We start from the raw sequence: 14,145 nt of genomic DNA, 5'->3' as shown, positions 1-14,145 counted from the left end.
GGTTATTGATAGGGTTGGATTTATATCTACCATGTTCGTTTCTGTTTTCTTTGTTCCTATTCTTGTCTTCTGCTCTGTTTCTTCCTTTTGTGGTTCTAAATGAGCGTGTTACACCATTCCATTTTCTCTCCTTTGTTAGCATATGTTATATTTTTACCTTTTTTAATGGTTGTCCTAGAGTATGAAGCAGACCTTTACAACTAATCCAAGTCCACTTTCTTTTTTTTTTTTTTTTTTAAGATTTTATTTATTTGAGAGAGAGAGAATGAGAGACAGAGAGCATGAGAGGGAGGAGGGTCAGAGGGAGAAGCAGACTCCCTGCTGAGCAGGGAGCCCGATGCGGGACTCGATCCCGGGACCCTGGGATCATGACCTGAACCGAAGGCAGACGCTTAACGACTGAGCCACCCAGGCGCCCCTAAGATTTTATTTTATTTTTATTTTATTTTTTTATTTTTTTTAAGATTTTTATTTATTTGAGAGAGAGAGAATGAGAGACAGAGAGCATGAGAGGGAGGAGGGTCAGAGGGAGAAGCAGACACCCCGCCTAGCAGGGAGCCCGATGCGGGACTCGATCCCGGGACTCCAGGATCACGACCTGAGCTGAAGGCAGTCGCTCAACCGACTGAGTCCCCCAGGCGCCCCCAAGTCCACTTTCAAATACCATTGCACTGTCTCCCGAGTAGTGGCAATACCTCCTACTACAAAACATTCCTAACTCCACCCTCCTGTCCCTGAATTACAGGTGCTTCGTTCATTTCACTGACGCATAAGTTATAATCATGCAGGTAATATGTGGGTACCCATAATCAAATACATTGTTGCTGTCATCTGTTAGGTCAATTAAGAATAAGATAAAATAAAAATTTTTATTTTATTCCTTCTCCAATGCTCTTCCTTTCTATATAGATTTGAGTTTCTGACCTATATCATTGTTCTCTCTAAAGGACTTCTTTTAACATTTCTTACAAGGCAGGTCTACTGGCAACACATTCTAATTTCTGTTTATCTGAGAAAGTCTTTATTTTTCCACTTTTTCTTTTTTTTTTTTTTTAAGATTTTACTTATGTATTTGACAGAGGGAATGAGAGAGCAAGCACAAGCAGGGGGAGCAGCAGAGGGAGAGGGAGAAGCAGACTAACCCCCCACCCCGCCCCTGATCAGGGAGCCTGACTCGGGGCTCGATCCCAGGACCCCAGGATCATGACCTGAGCTGAAGGCAGACACTTAACTGACTGAGCCACCCAGGTGCCCTCTCCACTTTTGAAGGATAATCTTGCAGGATACCAAATTCTAGGGTGGTAGTTTTTTCTCTCAGCAATTTAAATACTTTCCTCTTGTGTTGCTTGCATGGTTTCTGAGGGGGAGTCAGATGTAATTCTTGTATTTGTTCCTCTACACATAAAGTATTTTTTCCCTTTGGCTTATTTCAGCATTTCTTTTCTTTTTCTTTGGTTTTCTCCGGTTTGATTATGAAATTCCTTGATGTAAATTTGGGGTGTTTATTCTGCCGGTGTTCTCTGAGCCTCCTGGATCTGTGATTTGGTGTCTGACGATGAGGAAATTTTCAGACTTTAAATATTTTTTATGTTTCTTTTTCTCTTTCTGATGTTCTCATTAAGCATGTGTTATACTGTGTGGTTGTCCCTCAATTCTTGGGTATTCTGCTGTGGGTTTTTTCAGTCTTTTTCTCTGTTTTTCAGTTTTGGAGGATCATATTGAGCTCTCCTCGGGCTCAGAGATTCTTCCTTCGGCTGTGTCCAGGCTACTGATGAGCCCATCAGAGACTTGCTTCATTTCTCTTACAGTGCATTTGATCCCTGGCATTTCTTTTTAAGTCTTTCTTAGAATTTCCATCTCTCTGCTTAAATTTCCCATGTGTTCTTTTTTTTTTTTTTAAAGATTTTATTTATTTGACAGAGAGAGACAGTGAGAGAGGGAACACAAGCAGGGGGAGTGGGAGAGAGAGAAGCAGGCTTCCCCGCGGAGCAGGGAGCCCGATGCGGGGCTTGATCCCAGGACCCTGGGATCATGACCTGAGCCGAAGGCAGACGCTTAACGACTGAGCCACCCAGGTGCCCCTCCCATGTGTTCTTATATGTTGTTGCTTTTTCATTAGATCTGTTGGCATTATTACTTAGAGTTGTTTTAAATCGTAGTTTGATAATGCCAGCATTTCTGCCATATCTGAGTTCTAATACTTGCTCTTCTTTTTCAAGATTGTTTGGCTATTTGGAGTCCCTTGAGATGCATTTTAGGATGTGTTTTTCTATTTCTGCAAAAGATGTCATTGAGATTTTGATAGGTATTGCACTGATTCTGTAGGTTGCTTTAGGGAGTACTGACATTTTGACAGTGTTAAGTCTTCCAGTCCATGAAGATGGGATGTGTTTCTATTTATTTATTTCTGTTTATTTAGTTTACTTGTCCTTAACAGTCTCAAGACTGAACTGTCACAGAGTTTAGAACTCAGAGAGCCCACTCATAACCTGGTGCAGCCTCATGATCCAGAGGTGACTTGGAGACCCATGAGACAGAAACGTGTCAGGTGTCAGGTTTCTGTGGGCAGACCTAGAAAGAGAACCCAAGTCCCCTTCCCTCTGCGGTGAGTTGGAAAACTGTTAGAAGTAGAAAATGATGAATAGTATCCATTTCTTAGAGTATGATCAGATATCGTAAAACCAGCACTCATAGTATGTGATTGAGTATTATCTTGAAGAGATTCCAGGGGCGCCTGGGTGGCTCAGTCATCAAGTGTCTGCCTTCGGCTCAGGTCATGATCCCAGGGTCCTGGGATCGAGCCCCGCATCGGGCTCCCTGCTCAGCAGGAAGCCTGCTTCTCCCTCTCCCACTCCCCCTGCTTGTGTTCCCTCTCTCGCTGTCAAATAAATAAATAAAATCTTTAAAAAAAAGAAAGAGATTTTGTAAGCTGCCTGTGTTGGAAATGAACTCCCCTTTGTGTGTGTTCACCTTCCTATGGAGGGTCGCCATTGGTAGGGATGTTGTATCGTAAAACACCTCATATTCAGTCAATATGGAGAGATTTTCACTTAATGTAAAGATAGAAACTTGGAACACCATGTCCTTTAACTTTCTTGACACCCGTCACGTTGTGGATATGCTAGGAAGAGAACTCGCTAGGGGATGTCAGAACAGGAGCTTTCTGGAACTTTCTTTCTTGAATGGACCCTACTGGGGTTTTGGACCCTGTTCGGATGGCATGGTGACATCACATGACCTTCTTTTCATCAGCACTTGTCCTGGGGATGTCCTGCATCGACTTCTTTAGTAAAGGCACTGGGAGCCATTTTCTGCCGTGCACCACCTTCTCCTCCCTGGAGACCGTGTGGCCGTGCCGGCAGGGCCCTCGTCTTCCTTCACGGGGTCTGCGTGAGCTGGTGCGGGATGCTGGCTTAAGCGACAGCACTGAGTTTGCTTTTCCTTGCAGACCATGCCACTCTAGGGCCCTGTGCACTGACCCCTCGGCCAAGAAGTGCTTGGTCATGGATGCAGATGATGAGGCGGTCCTGAACCTCATTGCTGAGTGCGAGTGGGACTTGAGCAACCCTCCTGGGAGCGCAAGTTCCAGCCAGAGGGAGCGAGAGGCCGACCTCCACAGTTCCCAAGGTAGGCTGCTACCTGGCCACAAAGGCCCAGTGGGCCCAGCCTGTGCTGGGGTGCTGGTAATCTCTGGCCTCCTGACACACAGCGCTTTCCAGAAAACTCACCTTTACCTACAGAATCCTCGTGACGTCTCTGTGAAATTGTAAATACTAGTAGTTTGGATTATAGAATTGTGACAGATAGTGTTAGCGTAATTGAGTATATAGTTCTGCATGGTTGTTCAAACTGTGTCCTTCCTCAGATCAACTGCAGTTTTACTTACAGGGGAGATCCAAAAGGTCAGAGTAGACAGGTAAAGTGTCCCTTGGCTGGTGACACTGGTTTCCGTCCGCCACGGGGGGATATTCACTTAGCTTAGGAGACGCTAAGCGCTCAGCCTGCCAGGTTTGAACTTTAGACCGGATGCGGACGTTGGGAAGTCTTTGCAGCGCGTGGATTTCTTCACGGGCTTTGCTCGGGGCCTCTGTGTTCCACCAGGACTTGTGTATGTGCTACAGCTCCATTTCTTCTTCTGTTTTGAGTTTCTGAGACATTTTCCTGAAGACAACAACAGGTTGAGGCATACATTTGGGCTGAAATCCCAGGATTCACCTGCTGGCACGAGGACATCTGCCCTGTGGGTGTCCTTGCCAGCTCAGCGTGGTCAGTCTTTTCAGGTCTGGCTCCTCTGGGAGCGCGGTAGGAGTTGCTCCTGGTTCTCGTGCACACTTCCCTGAGGACCAGTGATGAGACATTTCTGTTCAGGTCTGTTCCCCTCCTATTTTTCTCTCCTTGGTACTGGGTCACAAGAGTTCTTTCTCTGCGGTTTTCTTCATACAAGCCCTTTCTCAGATGTAAGTGCTGCAGACTCTCCCATTCTCTGGCTTGCCTTTTGTGTGCTAACCGTGCTTCGAGGAGCAAAGGCTCTCGATGAAGTCCCAGGTCGTCAGTTCTACTCTTTATATGGTTTGTGCTTTCTGGTGTTTTAACGGATAGATGTGCCACAGTTCTCTTTGTTTACAAGAAATCTTTGCCCCACGCTTGTGAAGAGACTGTCTTCTCATTCGGTAGCTGTGGCACATCTGTCTGTTACTGCAGTTGACTTGAATCTCTCTCTGGATTCCGGATGGTGTTTTGTCGCTTGTCGGGTCTATGCCAGCCCCATGCCGTCCTCCTTCTGCGCAGTCAGTGTGAAGCCGGTGGGGCTGGGCCTGCGCGCAGCGCCGTCTGCAGCCGTGGCTGGTGTGAGTCAGCCTGCACAGTCACCTTTTTCTTACTTAGTCATGTCCTTGATAGCTGTCATTCACTATCAGAAGGTTAAGATGGAATTTCTGATGAAATAAAACTTTCTAAAATATTTTTTAATAAAACAGAATCCAGACATCTGTTGAGTCCTCAGTCAGTGCAGCACCAGTGTGGGGATTCCATAAGGAAGGGCCATGAGAAGAGGAAAGGCAGCTCTCGAGGGTGCGGTCCAGAAAAGAGGCTTCAGAACCAGTACTGTGGGGAGCTGCCCCCACAGTGTGGACAGCACGTGCGCTTTACCCCACACCCAGGTAAGCAGTCTCATGCTTACAGTCCCTTACAATCTCCTATAATCCTTTGTAATTCCCAAATTCTCGGTTTTTACTCACTTCTCTTTGTTGTACGTGATTTTGTCAAGGATACGGGAATTGGTTGATTCGTTTGTGAAGGGTATTAGCTCAGTTTTACCGCTTCGGGGTGGATTTTCCGTGTGTGTGCGCACGTATGCATGCACACACTTGGGCACACACGCGCGTGCGTGCACACCTTTTTAAATGCCAGTATTGGTCACTGCGGCCGAAGAACTTGGTCTGCTGAGGGCTGTGTTCCGCCCTCCCTTACAGATTCCACAGACATTGAGGACTCGGCCCTTTCTCAGAAGTCAAGCTTGTCAGCACAAAGGGTGTTAAATCCATTGCCTGCTCCTGAAAAGTACAGGAAGCGAAGAATGCCTGGCGGGAGATTCCAGGCACCTGCAGACCAGGAGTGTCTGAGACGCCTGGAGAGGCCCAACGTATCCTTGAGCCCCGAGGAGACTCTGAGCAGGGAGAGTGGCTCGGAGGGCAGGAGCGAAAGGACCCTGTCTCGCTCCGAGGCGTCGGAGCCTGAGGAGGAGGGGCCCCACAGCAGGAGTGGCACCGGAGAGGTGAGTGGGAGAGCCGAGCAGGACTGGGTGGTGAGGCAGGGCGCTGCTGAGTGCTGCTGAGCTCCCTCTCCCACCCCTGTGCTCGCCGGCCCCCAGCTGGAGAAGCTTCTACCCGGGTTCCTCCGCAGCACTCGCACCCTTTTGTCTGTCGGAAGTGTGCTCCCGGGCTCCACGCCCCTTCCTGCCACGCTCCGCGCTTTGAGGCAAGAGTGTAGGCACAGGCACAGCCGTGCCATGCTTGTCTCGGAGCTGGAACCCATCACCTTGGCCGGGGAGCCATCAGGGGTCCTGTTGTGAGGGTGTCCTGCACACACATCCTGTGGTTTTCCAAAGGCCTCATCTTGGGTAGGGACTGAGAGTCCTCCCATCCTCTGAGTGACCCAGAGCCACATGGGTGATGACTCTGTTGCCTTTGTCTCTGGCTTTGTTGGAGGTGGAGGCACAGTGGTGGGAATTGGGGCAGAGCTCGGGTGGGCACAGGCAGAGCAGGCTGTGGCAAGGGGCCCCGCCCCATCGCTGGTTTGGCAGACATGAGGCACTGGCCTCCCATGTGGTTGGTTAGGGGAGTGATTTTGCTTCCTGTGGTCGGTCCTGAGTTGCAAACAGGGAGAAAAATTAGGGCAGCTGTCACTTAACTGATCAAGTTCTGGCTACGGGACCAATTGTTACAGGGGTCATGGTTTGACCTCCTGGCTGGTTGCTGTGGGTTGTGGGTCAGAAGGCTGCTTTTATAGAGGGTCTGGTCATTGTCTGTTTGTATGGTCAATCTCTCACTGTCTGGATTGAGGGAAAGAAGAAAAATGAGGATATGTTTGAGATAGGAACGTGCCCGGGCCTTTCCTGTGCCCTGGAGGCCTGGCTTCCCTCACCAAGGATGGACATCGCTGGGTGCAGAGCCTCGCCCGGAGAACTCGTATCCTCGCTGTGGGGCTGGGACTTGGCAGGAGGGGAGGCTGCCTCAGCTTGGGGCTGTGGCCTCATGGTGATCATCCTCTTGCAGTGGGCACTGCCCTTTGCTCCTCAGGGGGGAGGCAGAAGCTGGAGTGAGCACACTGAGGACCCTGGCTCTGTCACCTGTGCCTGAGGACAAGTGTCCAGATACAGCTTCTGATGGAGGTGTTGGTACCAGGTGCTCACTCGGATGCCCTCAGCCTTAGCTTGTTGGGGCGAGCAGCCAGGCCTTAGTGTTTTCATGCTGCCCCACGCACACTGTGACCTTGGGCAGAGTGGTGCTCGCTTGCTGGGCCTGCTCCTGGGGAGCCTGGGGTGGGCGGTGGTGACAGGAGGTGAGGAGCTGTCCCCGCTGAAGTGGCTTCACCTGCCTTGCCTCGTTCCAGGGTCTCTGGCTCTTCAGAAGTTCCTTAGTAGAAAAGTCCTCTGGAGGTTAGCTAACTGCAGAGCACTAGGCGGGGCTCTCCCCCGCCTCCTGCTTGGAGCTGCTTCCTGGGGACCTGGGACTAGCCCATGTCCCAGCTCTGCTGATCGGCCCGGAGACAGGTGTGGGCTTCTGCGCCCTCCCTCGCCAAATCCCGACGCTTGGAAAGTGGGCAGGAGAGCAGAGGCCATCCCCCTTTCTTTGATAGTTTTTTAAAACTGGGAATTTCTGAAAGGAGGGAAAGAGCACGACGCTGATGTGCATGCTGACGTAGCTCTGGTGTGGCGGGCCCTCGGTAGGGCCCCGGGTAGGGCCCTGCTGGTCTGCCTGGCAGCCCTTTGGCCCATGTCGTCCTGGCCCGTCCACCACCTGGTCCAGCGTGTGACTTCATTACGTTCAGGGCTTTCTGGGTACCAGTGACCATTCAGGCCAAGACTGGCTCTGACGGGTCTCCAGCCTCCAGGAGTCCTTGTGGACTGGCTCAGGAGGGCCCAGGATGGGCCACTGTGGGAGGTGCCACAGCCTTAGAGCTGAAACTGTGATGCGAGTTTCATGACTGTCCCACTTGGTGTGACGCCTTCTCGTGCATCCTTCAGCTGTTCCCCCGGGTACAGGGATGTCACCCATGCTTGTGCCACCCCTGAGCCTTGTGGAATCTGGATGGACAAGGGCATCAGCATGATGCGCAGAGGGTGCCACGTAGGCCTGTGTCAGAGGCTCCGCATCAGGCAGTGACTCCCAGTCTCCGTGTCACCGCCTGTCTCCATTGCAGGTAGCTCCCACGCTGTACGCGGCTGTGTCGCCTGTGAGGAAGGCTGAGCTGCAGGTGGCGCTTCTGGAGGCGCTCCTCGACCTGGTGGACCGGTACTGGAGCGGCTGCAAGTCCCTGCACGGCAACGAGGTGTTCTGCGGTGAGTCAGGAAGGATGGCCACTTAGACCCGCACTGGGGCCACCCTCCAGGCAGCATTCCATTTGCACATGCTGTTCTGCTGCTGAGTTCTGTCTGGGTCCTGCACTTCGCTGGCTCCGCCCCATTGGCCGTCACCGTCCCCACTGCACTGCATGGAGCATCCTGGTGGCCTTCCGCAAAGCAGCTGGTGTGAGGTGGGGTGTGAGACATGAGGGGCGTCATGCAGGCCTGTGGCTGTTGGTTTTCCCACCTGCTGGCACTCTGGCGTTATGGAGATGCCTGGTCACCTGGTTTTGGTGGAGATGCTGTTGACAGATGTTTGATTCCTGTTGCTCTGTTTTATGGGAAGGTCTGGAAAGATGGCAGAGCTGCCACGATCTCCTTCACACCCTCTGAACATGTGATCATGTCCAGGGCCCTGGATTTGCTGAGTTTTCACTGGGAATGAGGCCCAGGAGGGTGGTCCCTCCCCAGGGAGGATGTGGCTTTGCTTCTGCCCGAGCCTGGGTGCAGGAGCACACCGTGTATCCTTCCAGGGGTCAGCCTTCAGTGTCCCAGTGGGAGCAGGAGCTCGCTGGTCCTTCCTTCCTGCAGACCGTGGGCTGCCCAGAGCTGAGCTGTTTGCTCAGTGTTGTGGCCCTGCAGCTGTAGCCCCTGGATCCTGATCCCGTAAATCTTAGCCTCCTGCTCCCAGTTGCGGAGCTACCAGACTGTGTTTGGGGTCCAGGCCAAGAGCAGGAGCTGGCAGTGCCGTGGAAGAGAGCGCGGCCGGCCACTAGGTCATCCAGCCAAACTGTCCCGTCATGGCCTTCTCTTCAGAGACACCTTTGCTCTAGAATAAAACGATTTTCCTGTCTGTCCACCTTCTATCCTTGGTTGGATGGATGTACAGAAACCTGAGTGAGGTGATTTCAGTGCTGTGCCTGTCCCTTTGCCAGTCTCCGTGCTGGTCAGTGTTTTTTGAGGCATGTAGTTTGTGTACTCAAAATATATGAACAAATTTTGTTTGTACTTCATCCTTTTAACATAAATGCCGTAATAATATTTGGTTTTGACTCCTAGCTCAGGCAAGACATATTTTGTCCTCTGTGCAAGAATTTACAGCAACTCAGGATAGTTCAACAAGTGTGAGTGAAGAAATTAGCTACCTTACTCTGGAAAATAAATCTCTGCAGAAGCACCTTGCTGAACAGCAGCAGCAGTACCGTGTGAAGATGAGTGAGGCGGTGTCGGAACTCAGCGATGTGCGGAAGGAGATGGTGAGCATGCCTTCGTGTTATTTCTGTTTGTGCACACATGGGATAGGGGCGTGGTTTTGACTTCACAGAGAAGGGGAATGCTGTTGTCTCTTCTGTGAGAGGCTGAGTGGGGGAGAGAGCACAGATGAAGTTCGGCTTGAGGTGGACTTTTTGTGGCCCCAGTGCTCGCTGGCCCAGGCTGCCTAGACCACTGGTGAGAGAGGCTCCAGTCAGCTGGGTGATCCTGGGGTCCCTGCTGCTGTCCTGCCTGCACCAGCCAGCAGAGGCCCATGATGTGCTATTGGCCCGGAGGGACTTCCTCCACCAGGTGGTGCCCAAGGGCAGCCAGAACCAGCACAGCTTGGACCCGGCCCCTGAGCCAAGACTCCTGGCTGGGCAAGGCTGTCCTCCTCCTTCCTAACCTCACGATAAAACCATTACATGTAAATGCCTATGTTAAAAAAACAGAACGATCTCAAACAACTAATTTTACACCTCAGGGAACTAGAAAAAGAAGAGCCAGCCAAATCCAAAGTTAGCAGGAGGTAGGAAGGAAGTTGTAAACATCAGAGCAGACATAAATCAAATAGAGAATTAGAAAAATAATGGGGAAAAAAAAAACCCAAAACTGAGTTGGGTTTTTGAAAAAAATATACAAAATCCACAAACCCTTAGTTAGACTAAGAAAAAAAGAGAAGACTCAAAATCACAAATGAAAGAGGAGACATCGCAGTGGATGCCTCAGAAATGAAAAAGATCATAAGGGAGTGTTACGAATGCTTATAAGTGACCACACTGGACAACCTTGAAGAAATGGGTAAATTCCTAGAAGCATACATCCTGCCAAGACCGTATCAAGAAGAAATAAAGGGCACACTTGGGTGGCTCAGTTGGTTAAGTGTCCAACTCTTGATTTCAGCTCAGGTCATGACCTCAGGGTCATGAGATCAAGCCCCATGTTGGGCTCCATTCTGGGCATGGAGTCTGCTTGGGATTCTCCCTCTCCCTCTGCTCCTTCCCACTGCTCATGTGTGTGCACCCCGCCCCCCCTTTCTCCCTCTCTCTCAGAAATAAAGCCTGAACAGACCAATAACTAATAAGGAAATTGAGCAATAATCAAAAACCTCCCAACAAAGAAAAGCCCAGAACCAGGTGGCTTCATGGCTTAATGCTACTGCACATTCAAGGAAGATTTAGTACTCCTAAACTCTTCCGGAAAATAGACGTAGAGGGAACACTTCCATACCATTTATGAAGCCAGCATCACCCTGATAGCAGAAAAGCAAAAACACCACAAGAAAACTAGAGGCTTATTTCTCTGGTGAACATAATTTAAAAATTCACAATAAAATACTAGGAAATCAAATTTAAGAACACATCCAAAAAAGTATACACTATCACCAAGTGGGATTTCCCCCTGGAATGCAAGGTCGGTTCAACAAATGCTAATTAATACACCACATAAACAGACTGAAAGATCAAACCCACACAATCATCTCAATAGATGGAGAAAAGCATTTGACAAAACTCAACACTCTATCCATCATAAAAAGTCAACAAAATAGGTAAATAGGAAAGTTTCCTCAACACCCTAAAGTTTAGCCACTTAGGACAAGGCCACAGCTGACATGTGATCGGTGGAAGAAAACCAAACCTTGCTTTCTGAGCCAGGAGCCACGAGCAGACACAGACATGCAGTCCTGTGAGGTCTGCTCAGCGCAGCACTGGGAATGGTAGCAAGAGCACGCAGGAAAAGGAGACATCCAGGTCGGGAAGGAAGAAATAAGATCATCTGTTTGCAGAGGACAGCATTGCATGTGTGAAACAATCTTAAAGACTCACAACAACAACAACAACAACAACAAAAATGCATTAGAACTGATAAATTCAGTGAAGTTGCAGGACACAAATCACCATAATAGAAATCAGTTGTGTTTTTTTACACCAACAGTTTATCTGGAGAGGAAACAATCCCATTTATGATAGCATCAGAAAGAATAAAATACTTAGTAATACATTTAACTAAAGAGGTTAAAGATTTGAACACTGAGAACTGTAAGATGTGGGTGAAAGAAATCAGAGATATGAATGGAAGGGTATCCCATGTTCATGGATTGGAAAATTAATGGTGTTCAAAGGCCACACTCCTGAAGGCAGTCTACAGATTCAGTGCAATCCCTGTAAAGATTCCAATGGCATTTTTCACAGAAATTTTAAAAAATTGTAAAATTTGTATAACTATTTTTCTTAAAATTTATATTCTCCTTTTTCTGGTTTCACGAAAGATCCCCAATAGCCAAACCTGTCTTGGAAAAAAAACAAAGTTGGAGGCATCACACTCCCTGATTTCAAATTCTATTATGAAGGAAGCTATAGTAATCAAACAGTATGGTATTGACATAAAAACAGATATATAGATCAATGGAACAGAATAGAGACCCCAGAAATAACCCCACACATAAATGGCCATTGTGTACCAAGAATGCACAATGAGGAAAGGACAGTCTCTTTGATAAAGATGCTGGGAAGACCGGACCCTTAACACCATACATAGAAGTCAACTCAAAATGGATTAAAGATTTTTGAATGTTAAGACTTGAAACTGTAGAACTTCTAGAAAAAAAACAGAAAATCCTCCTTGATAGAGTCTTGGTGATGATTTTTTTAATTTGACACCAAAAGTGCAGGTAACAAAAGCAAAAATGTTTGAACCAAGTGGGACGACATCAAACTAAGAAGTTTCTGCACAGCAGTGGAAGCCGCAACCTAAATGAAAAGGCAGCCTGTGGGTTGGGAGAAAGTGGTTGCCAGGGGCGGGGAGGTGTTGGTAAGGGGGCCATGCCGTGGCTGTGGAGGACGGACTAGGTCCAGGAACCATAGCTGCCCATGCTGTAGTGGGTCTGCGAGTTTGCTGTGAAAGTAGCTTCGTTCTCCTCACCAAGAGAGAACTCTCGCTCTGTGCGAGAAGGGACGTCCATCCGCTTGACTGTGCTGAGGTTCACTGTGTCTGCACGCCATCCGGCGCTCACCTCATCCATAACCGCTTTCCTTTACGGTGTCTGTCGTGCCTTCAGCCAGTGGAAGTTTTGTTTACCTTGCTGATCATCATGGTTGAGTTTTAGTGTGTGGAATCTGTTCAGGGGCTCCTCTTTTAAAAAGTCAGTACTGACTGCTGTGTCCCATGGGCTGGGACATCGCATTCGGCTCGGTCTGAGCAAGCCATGTAAGCCTCGGGGTGCATGTGCGTGTGCTGTCCAGCACGTTACCCCGGAGTGCAGCCCCTTCACCAGCAGCACGTATACCCACAGCTTGTGTGGGTCGGGAGTCCCAGTGCAGCTGAGCTGTGCATCTGACTCAGGGTCTTGCTGTCATGTTGCCGAGGGGGCCCTGGTCCCCTTTGGAGGCTTGATGGAGGTGGGCATCCCCTCGCACGCAGGCAGGCTTGGCTCTGCGCATGTGGGCCTCTCTTTAGGCTGCCAGCTGCTGGTCAGAGCCAGAGAGTGCCCGAGTAGAAGGCCGTCCTTCGTTCCCTGCTCTTGAGAGGGACGTGTCATTGCTTGTGCATGGTATGTTAGGATCCAGTCAGCAGGCCCACCCACGTGAGGGGAGGACACCACGTGACGGCAGGAGCACCCTTGGGCCATCTCGGGAGCTGCCTGCCCCAGCCTCTCTATCGGCCGTGTTATTTGTAAGGTGGGAATGCGAGTAGCCACAGGATTGCTGCAAGACGGATCTCTGGACCATCTGAGATCGTATTTTATGAGAACCTGCCATCTCAGAGATGCCCTGCAAAGCTTTGCTTTTACAGAAAAAGATGAAAAATAAAAATAATGAAATGATATTGGCAGCCTCTTCTGGTCTTGAGATACACCATAGACATGCATGCACACAAGTGGTGGGTACATCCGGAAAGAGTTGGAGCCCCGTGAGCCTGCACCATAATCACTGTGCAGAACGTCATTTTTGTGGGACAGTGTTGACCCCATGGGACACAGCATGGCCTGTTAACCATGAAAACAGAGGACCACGGCTTTGGGGTTTGGTGCAGATGTGTGGGTTACCCCCCGTTTCCCTACGCTGCTGAGTTTGGGACCAGTGGAATCCAGGCAGACAGGCCCCAGGTGTCTCTGAGTGATGCAGTCTGACATGGAAGGCGTGCGCAGAGGTGTCGCTCCTTCGCCTCTGACGACGGGCTGACTGACCCTGTCCTACAGGCCCTGCCTGGATGAGTGATCCAGAACCCTTGGGCTGCCCCAGAGCCCTGCTCAGTGCCCTTCTGAGATCCACTCCAGTGACGCCGTCAGGAGCTACTTCTCACAGAAGGAGTCCCTTGTTTCTGAAGGGTCCATTGCCGATCCTGCTTTCCTCCCCGTTGTGAAGACGCCGGTTCTACGGTCGTGTCTCCTCAGGTCCTGATGCCCAGGAAACTGGCCTTAGCAGAGGCCCTGCTCCCAAGCCTTTGCAGCGTGGCTCCCAGCAGCGGTGCCGTGCACGTTGGCGCGTGATCGGTCCACTGCTCCTGCTCCAGCCTCCGCTGAGACCTTCATCAGGACCGGGGCCCAGCCCCTGCCCTCTCGGAACTCACCACGTTTTGGGGAGACAGACCGTCAGGCTCAGCTCGCCATGCAGCAGTTTCTGCACTGCCTAGAGTGTGTGTGCACACAGAGGGGTCGGTGCACTGGGTGGGCTGTCAGCAGGGAGAATGAACTAGCAGTTTCCTGAAAGCAAGGGCCCCTGTCACCTTGAGACTGAGATGCTCACTCCCCTAGTGGGGATGCGCCTGCTGGTTTCTATGCAGGCAGGGAGGCCCCCTGCTCTGGGCAGCCGTGGCTTTTTTTTTTTTTTTTT

General features: G+C 50.1%; 1 protein-coding gene across 6 annotated transcripts in view; it reads left to right on the top strand.

Annotated features, from left to right (window-relative positions):
• CEP72 (centrosomal protein 72) overlaps positions 1-14,145 on the top strand; it is a 36,255-nt gene that overhangs the window by 14,150 nt on the left and 7,960 nt on the right. For all 6 annotated transcript variants that reach the window (XM_064596907.1, XM_064596906.1, XM_064596911.1 and 3 more), the window contains 5 exons: positions 3,449-3,627; positions 4,977-5,159; positions 5,472-5,773; positions 7,921-8,059; positions 9,122-9,318. In XM_064596907.1, the coding sequence (XP_064452977.1) occupies positions 3,449-3,627; positions 4,977-5,159; positions 5,472-5,773; positions 7,921-8,059; positions 9,122-9,318 (1,000 nt within the window). The remainder of the gene's footprint in view (positions 1-3,448; positions 3,628-4,976; positions 5,160-5,471; positions 5,774-7,920; positions 8,060-9,121; positions 9,319-14,145) is intronic.

This window comes from Mirounga angustirostris, unplaced genomic scaffold, assembly GCF_029215605.1.
Source record: "Mirounga angustirostris isolate CCGP_5_RB_7025 unplaced genomic scaffold, mMirAng1.0.hap1 SCAF_7, whole genome shotgun sequence".
Lineage (NCBI taxonomy): Eukaryota > Metazoa > Chordata > Mammalia > Carnivora > Phocidae > Mirounga > Mirounga angustirostris.
Note: the sequence above shows the minus strand (reverse complement) of the source record. Positions and strands in the feature narration are given on the sequence as shown.